This window comes from Saccopteryx bilineata, chromosome 1 (assembly GCF_036850765.1).
Source record: "Saccopteryx bilineata isolate mSacBil1 chromosome 1, mSacBil1_pri_phased_curated, whole genome shotgun sequence".
NCBI classification, from domain to species: domain Eukaryota; kingdom Metazoa; phylum Chordata; class Mammalia; order Chiroptera; family Emballonuridae; genus Saccopteryx; species Saccopteryx bilineata.
In genome coordinates, this window is record NC_089490.1 from 210339271 (window position 1) to 210356550 (window position 17280).

General features: G+C 42.6%; 1 protein-coding gene across 2 annotated transcripts in view; it reads left to right on the forward strand.

The window, feature by feature from the left end:
* The window catches only part of PGBD5 (piggyBac transposable element derived 5), a 124558-nt gene that overhangs the window by 63109 nt on the left and 44169 nt on the right, over positions 1 to 17280 (forward strand). For both annotated transcript variants that reach the window (XM_066234882.1, XM_066234892.1), the window contains exon 3: positions 9553 to 9687. In XM_066234882.1, the coding sequence (XP_066090979.1) occupies positions 9553 to 9687 (135 nt within the window). The remainder of the gene's footprint in view (positions 1 to 9552; positions 9688 to 17280) is intronic.

Below are 17280 nucleotides of genomic sequence, written 5' to 3' on the forward strand. Positions count from 1 at the left end.
TTCAACAGGCCATGATGGTGAGCAGGGGCTGGTACACTTCTTCTGTCAATGGACAGACAGGAAACATTTGTGACTTTGTGGACCGTAAGATCTCTGTTGCAACTTGTTGGTTCTGCCATTGTAGACCCAAAGCACCTGTCAACAACGTGTAAGTGACTCAGCATGGCAGGTTCCAAAAAAACTTTATTTATAGCAGGCAGAGAGAGGACCAGACCAGCTCTGGCCCCTGATCCAGAGCGCTGGTAGAGTTCTTGGAATTGTCATTTCGGTGAACTAATTCATAGGCTTGAAAGAGGATTGACACAGGAAGTGTAGAAGAGTCCTAAAATGTACCTAAAAGTCTCCCCAAAAAAGCTTTAACCTGAAAAAACAAAACTTGGATTACACCTTGGAGCTTACTTTTATAATGCCATTTCTTTCTCCATTATTGTCTTATCACTGCAAATGTCCTATAACTATGTTATCAAGATGCTAAAATAGGTGATATGATTTTTTTTAATAGCAAATATGGCTTTTTTATTCTTTTTTTTTAATTGCAAACATGGCTTTTTTATTATTTTTTTAAATAAATTTCTATTTGTTAATGGGATGACATTAATAAATCAGGGTACATATATTCAAAGAAAACATGTCTAGGTTATCTTGTTATTAAATTATGTTGCATACCCCTCGCCCAGAGTCAGATTGTCCTCCGTCAACCTCTATCTAGTTTTCTCTGTGCCCCTCCCCCTCCCCCTAACTCTCTCCCTCCTTCCCTCCTGCATCCTCCCTCCCCCCACCCCTGATAACCACCACACTCTTGTCCATGTCTCTTAGTGTCGTTTTTATGTTCCACAAATGTATGGAATCATATAGTTCTTGCTTTTTTCTGATTTACTTATTTCACTCCGTATAATGTTATCAAGATCCCACCATTTTGCTGAAAATGATCTGATGTCATCATTCCTTATGGCTGAGTAGTATTCCATAGTGTATATGTGCCACATCTTCCTTATCCAGTCTTCTATTGAAGGGCTTTTTGGTTCCCATGTCTTGGCCACTGTGAACAGTGCTGCAATGAACATGGGGCTACATGTGTCTTTACGTATCAAAGTTTCTGAGGTTTTGGGGTATATACCCAGTAGAGGAATTGCTGGGTCATAAGGTAGTTCTATTTGCAGTTTTTTGAGGAACCACCATACTTTCCTCCATAATGGTTGTACTACTTTACAGTCCCACCAACAGTGGATGAGAGTTCCCTTTTCTCCGCAGCCTCTCCCACATTTGCTATTACCCGTCTTGTTGATAATAGCTAATCTAACAGGGGTGAGGTGGTATCTCATTGTAGTTTTGATTTGCATTTCTCTAATAACTAATGAAGCTGAGCATCTTTTCATATATATGTTGGCCATTTGTATTTCTTCCTGGAAGAAGTGTCTGTTCATGTCCTCTTCCCATTTTTTTATTGTATTGTTTGTTTGTTTGTTGTTGAGTTTTATGAGTTCTTTGTAAATTTTGGATATTAGGCCCTTATCTGAGCTGTTGTTTGAAAATATCATTTCCCATTTAGTTGGCTGTCTGTTTATTTTGATATCAGTTTCTCTTGCTGAGCAAAAACTTTTTATTCTGATGTAGTCACATTCATTTATCTTTGCCTTCACTTCTCTTGCCATTGGAGTCAAGTTCATAAAATGCTCTTTAAAACCCAGGTCCATGAGTTGAGTACCTATGTCTTCTTCTATGTACTTTATTGTTTGAGGTCTTATACTTAGGTCTTTGATCTATTTTGAATTAATTTTAGTACACGGGGACAAGCTGTAGTCGAGTTTCATTCTTTTGCATTTGGCTTTCCAGTTTTCCCAACACCATTTGTTGAAGAGGCTTTCTTTTCTACATTGTGTGTTGTTGGCCCCTTTATCAAAGATTATTTGACCATATATATGTGGTTTTATTTCAGGGCTTTCTATTCTGTTCCATTGGTCTGAGTGTCTATTTTTCTGCCAATACCATGCTTTTTGATTATCGTGGCCCTATAATATAGTTTAAAGTCAGGTATTGTAATGCCCCAGGCTTCATTCTTTTTCCATAGGATTGCTTTGGCTATTCGGGGTTTTTTATAGTTCCATATAAATCTGATGATTTTTTATTCCATTTCTTTAAAAAATGTCATAGGAATTTTGATGGGAATTGCATTAAATTTGTATATTGCTTTGGGTAATATGGCCATTTTAATTACATTTATTCTTCCTATCCAAGAACAAGGAATATTTTTCCATCTCATTGTGTCTTTTTCTATTTCTCTTAACAATGCCTTGTAGGCATTGTTATATAGGTCCTTTACATTCTTTGTTATGTTTATTCCTAGGTATTTTATTTTTTTTGTTGCAATCGTGAAGGGGATTATTTTTTTGAGTTCGTTTTCTAATATTTTATTGTTGGCATATAGAAAGGCTATGGACTTTGTATGTTAATTTTGTATCCTGCAACCTTACTGTATTGGTTTATTGTTTCTAGTAATCTTTTTGTGGAGTCCTTCGGGTTTTCGATGTATAGGATCATATCATCAGCAAAAAGTGATACCTTTACTTCTTCTTTTCCGATATGGATGCCTTTTATTTCTTTGTCTTGTCTGATTGCTCTGGCCAGAACTTCTAGCACCACGTTAAATAAGAGTGGACAACCCTGTCTTGTTCCTGATTTAAGGTGGAAAGTCCTCAGTTTTATGCCACTTAATATGATGTTGGCTGATGGTTTATCATATATGGCCTTTATCATGTTGAGATATTTTCCTTCTATACCCATTTTGTTGAGAGTCTTAAACATAAAATTGTGTTGTATTTTATCAAAAGCCTTTTCTGCATCTATTGATAAGATCATGTGGTTTTTGTTCTTTGTTTTGTTGATATGGTGTATTACGTTAACCGTTTTGCGTATGTTGAACCATCCTTGAGATTCTGGGATGAATCCCACTTGATCATGATGTATTATTTTTTTAATATGTTGTTGTATTCGATTTGCCAGTATTTTGTTTAATATTTTAGCATCTGTATTCATTAGAGATATTGGTCTGTAGTTTTCTTTCTTTGTGCCTTCCTTGCCAGGTTTCGGTATGAGGGTTATGTTGGCCTCATAAAATGTGTTTGGAAGTATTGCTTCTTCTTCAATTTTTTGGAAGACTTTGAGTAGAATAGGAACCAAGTCTTCTTTGAATGTTTGATAAAATTCGCAGATATAGCCGTCAGAGCCTGGACTTTTATTTTTGGGGAGGTTTTTAATGGTTTTTTTCTATTTCCTCCCTGCTGATTGGTCTGTTTAGGATTTCTGCTTCTTCATGACTCAGTCTAGGAAGGTTGTATTGTTCTAGGAATTTATCCATTTCTTCTAGATTGTTGTATTTGGTGGCATATAATTTTTCATAGTATTCTACAATAATTCTTTGTATATCTATGATATCTGTGGTGATTTCTCCTCTTTCATTTTGGATTTTATTTATTTGAGTCCTGTGCCTTTTTTCCTTGGTGAGTCTTGCCAAGGGTTTGTCAATTTTGTTGATCTTTTCAAAGAACCAGCTCCTTGTTTTATTGATTTTTTCTTTTTTTTTTTTTTTTTTTTGTATTTTTCTGAAGCTGGAAATGGGGAGGGACAGTCAGACAGACTCCCGCATGCTCCCGACCGGGGTCCACCCGGCACGCCCACCAGGTGCGACGCTCTGCCCACCAGGGGGCGATGCTCTGCCCCTCCGGGGCGTCGCTCTGCCACGACCAGAGCCACTCTAGCGCCTGGGGCAGAGGCCAAGGAGCCATCCCCAGCGCCAGGGCCATCTTTGCTCCAATGGAGCCTTGGCTGCAGGAGGGGAAGAGAGAGACAGAGAGGAAGGAGGGGGGCGGGGTGGAGAAGCAAATGGGCGCTTTTCCTATGTGCCCTGGCCGGGAATCAAACCCGGGTCCCCTGCACGCCAGGTCGACGCTCTACCACTGAGCCAACCGGCCCGGGCTATTGATTTTTTCTATAGTTTTTCTGTTCTCTATTTCATTTATTTCTGCTCTGATTTTTATTATCTCCTTTCTTCAGCTGGTTTTGGGTTGTCTTTGTTCTTCTTTTTCTAGTTTCTTAAGGTGTGAAGTTAAGTGGTTTACTTGGACTCTCTCTTGTTTGTTCATATAGGCCTGAAGTGATATGAACTTTCCTCTTCTTACTGCTTTTGCTGCATCCCAGAGATACTGATATGTCGTATTTTCATTTTCATTTGTCTGTATATATCTTTTGATCTCTGCACTTATTTCTTCTTTGACCCATTCATTTTTTAGAAGTATGTTGTTTAGTTTCCACATTTTTGTAGGGTTGTCCCCCTCTTTTTTGCAGTTGAATTCTAGTTTCAAGGCTTTATGATCAGAGAATATGCTTGGTACAATTTCAAGTTTTCTAAATTTGCTGATATTGTCTTTGTGGCCCAACATATGGTCAATTCTTGAGAATGTTCCATGTACACTAGAGAAAAATGTATACTCTGTCGCTTTGGGATGAAGTGTCCTGTAGATGTCTATCATATCCAGGTGTTCTAGTATTTCATTTAAGGCCAATATATCTTTATTGATTCTCTGTTTGGATGACCGATCTGGAGCCGTCAGCAGTGTATTTAGGTCTCCAAGTACGATTGTATTTTTGTCAGTTTTTGTTTTAAGGTCAATAAGTAGCTGTCTTATATATTTTGGTGCTCCTTGGTTTGGTGCATATATATTAAGGATTGTTATGTCTTCTTGATTCAGTGTCCCCTTAATCATTATGAAATGACCATTTTTGTCTCTGAGTACTTTTTCTGTCTTGTAGTCAGCATTATTAGATATGAGTATTGCTACACCTGCTTTTTTTGGGGTGTTGTTTGCTTGGAGTATTGTTTTCCAGCCTTTCACTTTGAAATTGTTTTTATCCTTTTTGCTTAGATGTGTTTCTTGTAGGCAGCATACAGTTGGATTTCCTCTTTTAATCCATTCTGCTACTCTGTGTCTTTTTATTGGTGAGTTTAATCCATTTACATTTAGTGTAATTATTGACACTTGTGGGTTCTCTATTGCCATTTTATAAATTGCTTTCTGTTAGTTTTGTATCTTGTTTGATTCTTCTGTTTTTCTATCATTTGTTTTGTTTGTATTCCATACTTCTTTCCTCTGTCTACCTTTTTTAAGTCAAGTGTTTTTGTGGTGGCTTTTTCAAGGGTGGTTACCATTAAGTAATGAAAAGGGTACCTACCATATTCATTGTAGTACCCTATCTTATGAATATTTCTGCACTTCATCGTCCTTTGCTACTGTTAATCTCCATCCTCTCCCCCCTTTCTTTCTTTTGTTGTCACAGTATAAATTTGGTTTTATTGTGTTCTTGGTGGAGCTGTTACTTGTGGTTTTGTTTTGTTTTGTTCTTTGAATCTGGTTGGAAAACCCCCTTTAGTATTTCCTAGAGTGGGGGCTTTCTGATGATAAATTCTCTCATCTTTTCTGTATTTGTGAATGTTTTTATATCTCCTTCGTACTTGAAGGATAGCTTTGATGGGTATAGTATTCTTGGCTGAAAGTTCCTCTCTTTCAGGGCTTTAAATATTGGGGTCCACTCTCTTCTAGCTTGTAGAGTTTCTGCTGAGAAATCTGATGATAATCTAATAGGCCTTCCTTTATATGTTGCACTCTTCTTTTCCCTGGCTGCCTTGAGAATTTTTTCTTTGTCATTGGTTTGTGTCATTTTCATTATGATGTGCCTTGGAGTGGGTTTGTTGGGGTTAAGAAAACTCGGTGTTCTGTTTGCTTCTTGAATTTGAGGCTTTAGTTCTTTCCACATGCTTGGGAAGTTCTCGTCTATTATTTGTTTGAGTATATTCTCCATTCCATTTTCTTTCTCTTCTCCCTCTGATAAACCTATTATTCTTATGTTATTCTTTCTGATGGAGTCAGACAATTCCTGTAGGGCTTTCTCGTTTTTTATTATTTTTGAGTCTCTTTCTTCTTCTCTCTGTTGTGCCTCACGTTGCTTGTCTTCTATTTCACTAATCCTATCTTCTATCTGGGCTGTTCTATTAGCTAAGCTTGTTACCTCATTTTTCAGCTCGTGAATTGAGTTTTTCATTTCTGTTTGATTTGTTTTTATAGTTTTAATTTCCTTGGTAATATATTCTTTGTGATAGTTGAGTTGTTTTCTGATCTCCCTAAATTGCCTTTCTGTGTTTTCTTGTATATCTCTGAGTATTTTTAGGATTTCTATTTTAAATTCTCTCACTTAGCTCCAAGGTTTCGAATATGTTAAATCTTTTCTCCATAGATTTTTCTACATCTATCTGTGTTACCTCTCTATCTTTTGTATCCATAATATTCGATTTCCTTTTTCTTATTGGCATCTGAGGGTGGTCTTGTTGATAGCACTAATTAGAATTAAGAATAAAAAGTAAAAAAAAAGAAAAAGAAAGAAAAATAAAAGAAAAAAAAACAGGAAAAAAGAAAAACACCCCACAAAAAAAAACAGTAATAATTTATTATTTCCCCCTTTTTTCTTTCTTCTCTTCCCCTCCTCTCCCCTCCTTAGGGAAATATCGTATGACCTGTGAATTATATTATGCTAAATGGAACAAAAACTGCCTATAACAGAGGGCCTGATTTGGGGTGAAGAGTTCAAGGGGAAAAAAAGGGAATAGGGACCTACAAAATGCAAAAAAAAAGGAGAAAATCTTAGACAAGTATAAAATGACTTGCTTGTAAGTGATGGTCGACTAAGAGATATAATGAGAGGGATAAGAAGGAAACAGAAAAAAGGAGAAAAAAATAATTAAAGAAGAAAAAAGAAAAATAATAAGTAAAAATCTGTTGTATTAAGTGGAGCAAAGACTAAATACAATGGAGGCCTTGGGTTGGGAGGAATGCTAGTGAGTTAAAAAGCAACATAAAAAGTACCCAAAATGCCACAAAAACAAACAAACAAAAGAAAACCAAAAACAAAAGCAAAAAACAAAAAAAACAAAAAAACTTGAGTCCCAAATTAAATAATTTGTTCGTGATTGAGGATTGAATGGGAGGAAAAGTAAAAGGAGAAAAGAAGAAACGAATAGAAAGGAAAAAATAAGAAAAAGAGAAAAATGAAGGAAGAAAAAAAGGAAAAGAAAAAAAACAAAACAAAAGGGGAGAGAGTGAGAGTTAAGGGTTTTGGAGTGTAACCCTAAAGGAGAGTAAGGATGAAGAAAAGAAATAAAATGTAACACTCATGGGTAGTGTAGTTCAAGAAAAGGGAAGCATAAGATGGGCAGAGAATAAAAAGACCGAGGTGGAGGAAATAGAAATAATAATAATAAAGGCAATAAGATAGAAGAAATAAACAACAACAACGAAAAAATAGTGGAACAAGTTATAAAGTCTGTGGATTTTTCTTGATTTTGAGAAGTTAATTTCTTCCTTTTTCTTTTCTCTCCCTCTTCCTGGTCAGTGACTCTGTACCCCAGGCTCTGCCCCTGTGTCATGCTTAGGTAGGGATTTGCAGTTGATGGGATTCTATGGCAATGTCATATAATTGGCTTTAGTCTCGTTGGTAGTCAAGGCTTGTTGGCGTTTGCACGGTCCAACAATGAGAGAGTTTGCTTTCCCGGAGTCTCTCTCCTAGTCTCCCCTTCCTGAATTAGCAACCTGGTGATCCAGCTATGAGGCTGCCACTGTTTCCACCTGGGGAGTAAGAGGCTCAAAGAGCTGGGAAATCCCCACTCTATCACCACTCAGCACAAGGCTCTGGGTAAGGCTCTGGCAGTCAGAGCCTCCAGCGTAATCAGGCGGAGCTGGGAGTCAATTGTTGTCAAGGTGACTGTTCAGCGCCTAGCATTCAGTTGGACCACTCAACCCAGGATTTCGACACTTTGTAGCCTGTTTTGGCTGGGAAGAAGAGGCACTAGTCGCTGCTTGCTGTATAGATCTTAACATCTGCCAAGTCCCTCTTGTTAGCGTATATCCCTGAATATGAAGGCTCTGTCAATCAGAAGTTGCCCCTGCCCCTTTAGCGAGAGGCACTAAAAAATATATCAGGCCTCTTGTCTTGGATCGCTGAACTGAGAGAGATCTTATCAATTAGAGCCCTGTGGGTGCGCAGATTTCGTGGGTTAAGCTAATTTCAATGATTGGATCCGCAGCTGTGCTCGAGAAAGTATTTCAAGCTGCCCACGCGCCCCTCCTCCAACGCTTGATTGTTAGCTTAAATGGCTGGGTGAGGTGCCCCGCCCACGGAGAGAATCTCCGGAGTAGGGAAGATAGCTTTGGCGCCCTTCCCACTTGCTTTGCCGCTGGCGGCTGGGGTGCACTGGGCACGCGGGAGGATGGGGCACTCTGGGTGTGTGGGCGAGTGGGGTGCTCTGGGCGTGTGGGCGAGTGGGACATTCAGGGCACGCAGGTGGCTGGGGACTCTCACTCACAGTGCGCGGGCTGCTGGGGACGCTGGCGGTGCAAGGGAGCTCGCTCTGCGACTGGATTGCGGCACGTTGCGCACGAGGTTTCTCATGGCATGCTGGTGGCTGCTCGCAGCGCTCAGGCTGTTGCTCCCCAAGTGTGGGCGGGCAGTTGCACATGTGGGTTGACTCGCCACAGGCGTACTCCCTCCTCGGCTTGAATGAACGTCTGTGCCGTAGTTAGCTTCCTCCACACCCTCAGCTCTGACCCGTCTCTCAGATTCAAGTGATAACAGTCCTTTCGCTTTCAGTGTGTGTGGAACTCCGGAATGCTCCGAGGATAAATTTTTCTGTTTCTAGTTGATAAATTTTTTGAGATTTTGGGGAGATCTGTCGGACGTGCTGCTCACGGCGCCATTTCCGTGACATCACCCCCGGTGACATGATTTTTAAAATCACCTTGGGATCTCATGTGAAAAAGGCCATGGTGACCTGGGGGAGAGCCCGAGGCTGGTTAGTGGCGACAGTGAACTGGGTCGTTTAGGGAAAAAGCAGATTGAGGACTAACCTGAGAGCTGTTAGTCTCAGGTTAGTTAAAGAAATAGGATTAGTTAAAGAATAGTTAAAGAAATAGGATGTGTTTTTCTTAGTTACTCACAGGGCAGAAGGCAGATCAGTCAGATCAATAGGTTTAAGTTAAGTGCAAGTACATTTTGAGTCAGTGAGGAACTTTTTAGCAGTTGAGGCCATCATCCAAGAGTAGAAGGGTCTGCCGTGAGAAGAAGCAGATGCCCCCCACCAGACAGAGCTCAGGACCCTGATGGAGACCCCACTACCAAGCTAAGAGTTTGGACTGAGAACTTTCAGCCAATAATAATGATATTTTAAAAATATCGTTATTGCCATTTACTAAATACCTGTTATATGTCAGGGCCAATGCTAAGTCCTTTGCATCCAGTTTCTTACTTAATCCTCCCCAAAACATTGGTGTAGATATTGATACTATACTACCTTTTCATAGATGAGGAGGCTCAGGATCAGAGAGATAAGGTAACTTAGCCAAGGTCACACAGCTGGTCAAAGACAGAGACAAGATTTGAGGCCAAATCTGATGACCTCTTGAGCTCACACTGCCTTCTGTGAAAAAATCTCTGCTTTTCCTTTCCCGGCAGGTGCTACATGAACCCCTGATTGACGAGGACCCTGTGTTCATTGCCACATGCACAGAGCGGGAGCTGCGGAAGAGGAAAAAGCGGAAATTCAGCCTGTGGGTCAGGCAGTGTTCTTCCACTGGCTTCATCATCCAGGTGAGCCCCGGGCCGGGCTTGGGGGCCAAGGGACAGTCAGGAACCTTGGCTCATTTGGTAACAGATGAACTGCTCACTTGTCATTTGCCCTGTGCGTTCACAAAGATGTTCCAGCTGAGGCTGGAGCTGGCTGCTCCCTCCACCCTGGGGTCCTGGGGTAGCTGGCACTGCCTGCTGTATGTTCTTCCTACCCGGTTCAGCCCCTCTGGTTAAACAGCGGCAATAAACACTGATCAAGACTCAGGTCCCTGCAGTGTTAGCCAGAGGCTTCACCAAAATGGGGTCACAAGAGGTGACCACCATCCCTCTTGAGAACGCACGCATGTGTGGCAGATCCAGAAGGCCCCCAGCCTGCCAGCTCCCTGTCATGCTTTCTATTCCTGAGGATGCCCTCTTTACAAGCCAACACCAGTCCGCTGGTTCCTGCCCTTGTCAGGAGCCTGGGCTTTGAGACTCCTGTGCTGCTCGCTCCCTCAGACAGGGATGCCTGTTTGTAAGAGGTGACTAAACTCTGGGCCAGGAAATGTGTCAGGGTCAGCACTGCCAGGAGCAGCCAAGATGCATAGGACTCAATAGGAAAAGGTGGGGCTGGTGACAGCCAGAGGTGGCCCCTAAGCTATGGCTCCTGGCCTAGGCTGACTTCCCTCATCCCACTGCTTGAGCATCTTCCCCCATCCATCACAGCTGACCACACCTCCAGGCCCTGCCTGGCTGCAGCCCCAGGCCTAGGGCATAGGGGCTTTGCACGCCCTTCTCCTGAGCTGGACAGGCATCCCCTCACTGTTCACTCAGAGCCACACCAAGGAAAGTGCGGTGTTCTAGGTAGATGTCTCTGCTCCGAGGCACTGTCCTGCTTACTCCCAGTGGGCTGGGGGACCATTTTGGGCTGGGGACATGTCCTCCACTGGAACAGGCCTGACTCTGCTTGTGCACGGCATCAGGCCATTGCCAGAGTGAACTGCCCTGGAGCTGATTTACTACCCATGTGGCCTGCACCCTAGGTTCCTGCACAACCTCCAGTGATCCCTGCCACTGGAGCTCCATGGGGACAGGGAGTCAGGGTCACTTCATATCCCTCCTGAGCAACAGTCATTCCATGAACAAACATCAAGTACCTGTCACCTGTAGCACTCTGTAGCTTTGGAGTAAATGTTCAAGTGTGAGTTCTGCATGCAGAACCATTTCCTTTGTTCCGTAAACTTGACAAGTGGCTGGAAGTCTGGCCTCCTAGCAGGGCTGGAACTCTGTGGCGGGGTACTAGCCTGGAAACCAAGCCAACTGGCCGATGCCAGAGGCAGCCTTCAGCCCCCTGTGCAGTGCTGAGCAGAGGGGCCAGTCCCTGCAGCTGTGGACTGTCCCATGACGGCTAGGGGAGGAGCTCCACCCATTCCAGTTCACCTTTATTCCAGGTTCCCACTGGAGGTGCCGTTGTCGGGCAGCAAAGCACCGAGAGGACACCTGTGCCTGAGAAGGAGCAAGGTGGCCTGAGGACAGTTGTCTTTTTAGTGTCATGTCCCTCTTCTTGGCAGTCTAGGCCAGGCATAGCCAACAGTTTTTGCCCCCGAGCCAGATTAGAAAGAAAACTTTTTTCATGGGCTGGATGAAATAGTAAAATTAAAAAATGTTAAATACAAAAATGATTCGTGGAGGAAGACAAGATGGCGCTGGAGTAGGCAAACGTACCAACTTCCACCTCCCAGAACCAAAGTGGATTACAAACTAATTTTAAGAACCATCATCTGGAAAAACCAACTTTGGACTAAACTAAGAGGACTCCTCAACCAAGGAACACTGAAGAAGGTACACCGAGACTGGTAGGAAAAACAGAAACGCGGAGAGGGCTGCCCAGCTACCTGGAGCGAACGGCAGCTGGGAGAGACTCATGTGGCATGAAGTGAGTTTAGTAGAGAGGAGAGGGTCCTGAGTCCCAGAAACAAAGCCCCAGCCTGCAGCCCCAGAGCCTAGAAGAGGCATATGGACAGTATTTAGCTGCGAAACAAGAGAGCATACTGTTTGTGAGAAAGAGATTGATTTCTCAGACTCAGGATTCTTATTAAAGGGACGGCACAGAAAACCTCTCTCACAACCACTCACCTGGGGCTCCGGGGGACAGGAAGAGAGGAGAGGACCGGAGTCACAGGAAGAGAGTGTAATCTAGGAGGCACAGGGAGAAACATTTTGAGAGACAGCCACCCTAACCCCTGGGATAAGTCCCCAAATCTGGAGTGAATATTTCCCCTGGAAACAGCAATACCAGCAAAGGGAAGCAGGACACCAGCCAAACAAGCTCTCCTGCAGCACTCAGAGCAGGGTCGCTTAGAAGGAGGGAGCTTTCGGGACTACAGTAGTGAGTCTTAGGGTCTGAGCTGCAGCACCCCCACCCACACGGCTGAAGGCTCGCCCAAGTGCAGGCAGCGGCCGGACGTGGAAGCATGGTTCTGTCAGCAAGGGCAGAAGCCAGCTGGCCACCACTGAGGCCCAGGTTTGAGGTCAGTCTTGCCTGGCTGGGGAGGAGGGGACATGCAAAAATGGTCAGGCCTAGCTTCAGGCTGCCTGCAATCCAGCCTGCGGAGGAAGGGCAGGAGCCCCGGAAGGAGTGGAGACCCACCTTTGAGCAAGGGTGCAGGAGCACAGCCTTGCCCTGCCTGTGGAACCGAGGCTTGTGGCCTGACTTGGGAACCAGCTCCTCCTGCAGGGGTGGAGCCAAAAGCCCAGAACAGGCAGAGTCCCAAAACTGAGTGTGGGCACGCAGCCCCGCCTGTGGAGCCAAGGCTTGCAGAGGACCCAAGAGCGGGCTTCTCCTGCAGGGGCGGGGTGAAAGCACGGAATCAGGTGGAGACCCGCAGCAGAGCAAAGGTGCTCACCCCTGCCCTCAGGGCTGACCATAACACCACCCATGGGGGCGGGGCAAAGGACAAGGCCACTGAGGCTTATACACCTGATCACAAGATCAGACACTCCGTGAAGGAAAGGGGGAAAGCACAACAAAAACCCCAGTGGGCAGGCACTGGCAAAGCCCATACCCTAACGCCCTAGGCAGCAACAGCAGAGGGGTTGGCGGGCCTGCAGACAGACCACACCTAGGGAACACAGAGGCCACACCTAGTGGACTCCAGTGGCCAAAACCTTCTTTTACACAGACAAAATGAGAAGGCAGAGAAATGCAACACAAATGAATCAAGAGAAATCCCCAGAAAAGAACCTGAATGAGTCAGATATAACCAACTTACCAGATGCAGAGTTTAAAATGATTGTTACGATGCTTAAAGATATTAGAACAACAATAGATGGTCTTTACGAACACCTAAATAAAGAGATAACAAATATAAAAAAGGACATTGAAATTATAAAGAATCAATCAGAAATGACAAATACAATATCAGAAATGAAGAACACAATGGAAGGAATTAAAAGCAGGATGGATGAAGCTGAGAATCAAATCAGTGAGTAAGAGAACAAGATAAATGAAGGCACGGAAGCAGAGCAGAAAAAAGAAAAGAGACTCAAAAAGTCTGAGGAAACTAAGAGAGCTCTGTGACAACATGAAGAAAAATAACATCTGCATCATAGGGGTTCCTGAAGAGAAGAGAAAGAACAAGGGATAGAGACTTTGTTCGAGCATATCATAGCTGAAAACTTCCCTCAATTAAGGCAGGAAAATGTCTCACAAGTTCAAGAAGCACAAAGAACTCCATTTAAGAGAAACCCAAAAAATCTACACCAAGACACATCATAATTAAATTACCAAATCTAAGTGATAAAGAGAAAATATTAAAAGCTGCTAGAGAAAAAAAGACTATCACCTACAAAGGAGCCCCCATAAGAATGACTTCATACTTCTCAACAGAAACACTTGAGGCCAGAAGGGAATGGCAAGAAATATTCAAAGTAATGCAGAACAAGAGCCTACAACCAAGACTACTTTATCCAGCAAGGCTATCATGTAAAATTGAAGGAGAAATAAAAAGCTTTCCAGACAAAAAAAAAACTCAAGGAATTTGCTACAACCAAACCAATGCTGCAAGAAATGCTAAGGGGCCTGTTGTAAACAGATCAAAGGAGAAAAAGAATATAGCAAAAGAGGAATACAGTTTTAAAGAATAAAATGGCAATAAACAACTACATATCAATAATAACCTTAAATGTAAATGGATTAAATGATCCAATCAAAAGACATAGGGTAGCTGCGTGGATAAGAAAACAGGACCCATACATATGCTGTCTACAAGAGACACACCTTAAAACAAAAGATGCACATAGGCTGAAGATAAAAGGAAGGAAAAAAATATTTCACGCAAATGAAAATGAAAAAAAAGCTGGGGTAGCAATACTTATATCAGACAAAATAGACTTTAAAACAAAAACTATAGTAGGAGATAAAGAAAGTCACTACATAATAATACAGGGAGCAATCCAACAGGAAGATATAACTGTTATAAATATCTACGCACCTAATATAGGAGCACCTAAATATATAAAGCAGACTTTGATGGATTTAAAGGGAGAGATCAACAGCAATACTGTAATAGTAGGGGATTTCAATACCCCACTAACATCACTAGATAGATCCTCAAGAGAGAAAATTAACAAAGAAACAGCAGACTTATTGGAAACAGTAGATCAACTCAATTTAATAGATATCTTCAGAACCTTTCACCCTAAAGCAGCAGAATATACATTCTTTTCAAGTGCTCATGGTATATTCTCTAAGATAGACTACATGTTAGGGTACAAAAGCTGTCTCAACAAATTTAAGAAGATTGAAATCATATCGAGCACTTTCTCTGATCACAGTGGCATGAAACTAGAAATCAACCATGACAGAAAAACTGAAAAATACTCAAACACTTGCAAACTAAATAGCATGTTATTAAATAACGAATGGGTTAACAATGAGATCAAAGAAGAAATAAAAAAATTCCTAGAAACAAACAATAATGAGCATACATCAACTCAAAATTTATGGGACACAGCAAAAGCAGTCCTGAGAATGAAGTTCATAGCACTACAAGCACACCTTAAGAAGCTAGAAAAAGCTCAAATAAACAACTTGATCCTGCATCTAAAAGAACTAGAAAAAGAACAGTAAATAAAGCCCAGTGGTAGTAGAAGGAAGGAAATAATAAAGATCAGAGCAGAAATAAATGACATAGAGGCTAAAGAAATGAAACCAGGACCTGGTTCTTTGAAAAGGTAAACAAGATCGATGAACATTTAACCAGACTCACCAAGAAAAAAAGAGAGAGGACTCAAATAAATAAAATTAGAAACAAGATTGGAGAAATAACAACTGAAACAACAGAAATATAAAATACTGTAAGAAAATACTATAAAGAACTGTACGCCAAAATACTAGACAACCTAGATGAAATGGACAAATTCCTTGAAACATATAATCTTCCAAAAATTAATCTGGAAGAATCAGAAAACCTAAACAGACCAATTACAACAAATGAGATTGAAACAGTTATCAAAAAACTCCCAACAAAGAAAAGTCCAGGGCCTAATGGCTTCACAAGTGAATTCTACCAAATATTCAAAGAAGAACTAACTCCTATCCTTCTCAAGCTATTTCAAAAAATTCAAGAGGAAGGAAGACTTCCAAGCTCCTTTTATGAGGCGAGTATAATTCTGATTCCAAAACCAGGCAAAGACAACACAAAGAAAGAAAATTATAGGCCAATATCCCTGATGAATTTAGATGCTAAAATCCTCAACAAAATATTAGCAAACTGGATCCAGCAATATATGAAAAAAATCAGGATGACATCAGAGTAAAGGCAGGGTAGGAAGCAATACCGATAAATCTCCCCCAAAACTCAATAAGATCTTCAACCAGAAACAGAAAAACCTATCCTTGGAGCCTCCAGATGTTTTGCAATACACCCGAAGGTATGGTTGAGCGAAAAATTGGCTAAATATATAATCAAACCCCGAAGGAAATAGGGAGTAAGAAATGCTCCACCTTCCTTACTAACCTAAACAGGGCGGCTTTCACTGGGAACTGAGAATATAGAAACTAAGGCGGGGAAAGGGGTGAATAGATACAGGCCGCGGCACAAACGGCCAAACCAGGCTGTGGCACGGAGTTGCAAGCCAAGGAAAAACTGTTTCTGTGGCAACCTGGGCAATACAAGCTAACATTCGCGCCAAACCCAGACAAAGAAAGACAAGTGGGGCAGCCATTTTCCCCGATCCCCTGGTCGGCGCGTGCAGATAGTGGGCGAGAGATTTCTTTGAAAACCCCTGGAGTGGGCGCCCGTGTTATCCCACAGAGAGGCAGAGTCAGAAGACTTTATGTGGGCCGAAAGCGGAATCTCCGGACCACCCCAGCGCCCTTAAAAGCCGCGCACAGGGAGGGAGCGAGAACTAATTCCAATGCTGGAACTTTTCGGTGCGGGTGGGGGTTTCACTCAGAGGGTGAGGCGGCTGGCCTGATATCCTGGTCTGCGTGCACAGATAGTGAGCGAGAGATTGCTCCGAGTGCCTCGGCAGTGTGTGCCCGTGTTATCCCCACAGAGGGGAAGAGTCAGGGGCCTTTGTGTGGGCCAAAAGCAGAATCTCGGGCTGCCCCAGCGCCCTTAAAAGCCGAGCACAGGGACCCAGCAAGAGCCAATTCCAACGCTGGAACTTTTCCATGCGGGTGGGGGTTTCACTCAGAGTGTGAGACTGCCGGCCTGATATCCTGGTCTGCATGCACAGATAGTGAGCGAGAGTTTACTCCAAGTGCCCCGGGAGCGGGTGCCCACCTGTGTTACCGGACAGAGTGGCAGAGCCAGAGGTCTCTGAGTGGGAAAAAGCCCCACCTGATTATGCTAGCAACTCTGACTGACTGAGCCTTACCCAGAGCCCTGTGCTGAGTGGAAATAGAGTGGGGAGTTGTCAGCTCTTTGAGCCTCTTACTATCCAGGCAGAGGCAGCACCAACCCCATAGCTGGATTATCAGGCTACTAATTGAGGAAAGAAAGACTAGGAGAAAGGCTCCAGGAACACGGACTCTCTCACTGTCGGAGCCTATAAATGCTAATGAGCCTCGACTGCCAACAAGACTAAAGCACAATACATGACATTGCCATAGAGATTTATCAACTGCAAACCTCTTCCTGAGCGTGCCAAAGGGACAGAACCCGGGATACAGAGTCACCGACCAGGAAGAGGGAGAGAAAAGAAAAAGCAAGAAGATAACCTCTCAAAATCAAGAATAATCTGCAGACTTTATAACCTATCCCATTTTATTATATTTGTTCGTTTGTTTCTCTTCATTCTTGATTTTTTTTTTTCCTCCTCCAATTTGGTCGATTAACTCTCTGCTGGTCTTACTCTCTCCTCCCTTGAACTACACTACCCATAAGTGTTACATCTCCCATTATCTTTTCTTTCCTCTTCCTTTCTCTCTATGAGGGTTGCACTCCAAAACCCTTAACTCTCTCTCTCTCCTCTTTTTTCTTTTTTCTTCTTTTAGTGGTTCCCTCTTTTTTTTCTCTTTCTCTCTTTCTTTTCTCCCTCTATATTAGTTTCTTCCTTTCTCCTTTACGTCTCCTCTCATTCAAACCTCAATAACGAACAAATTATCATATCTGGGACTCAAACTTA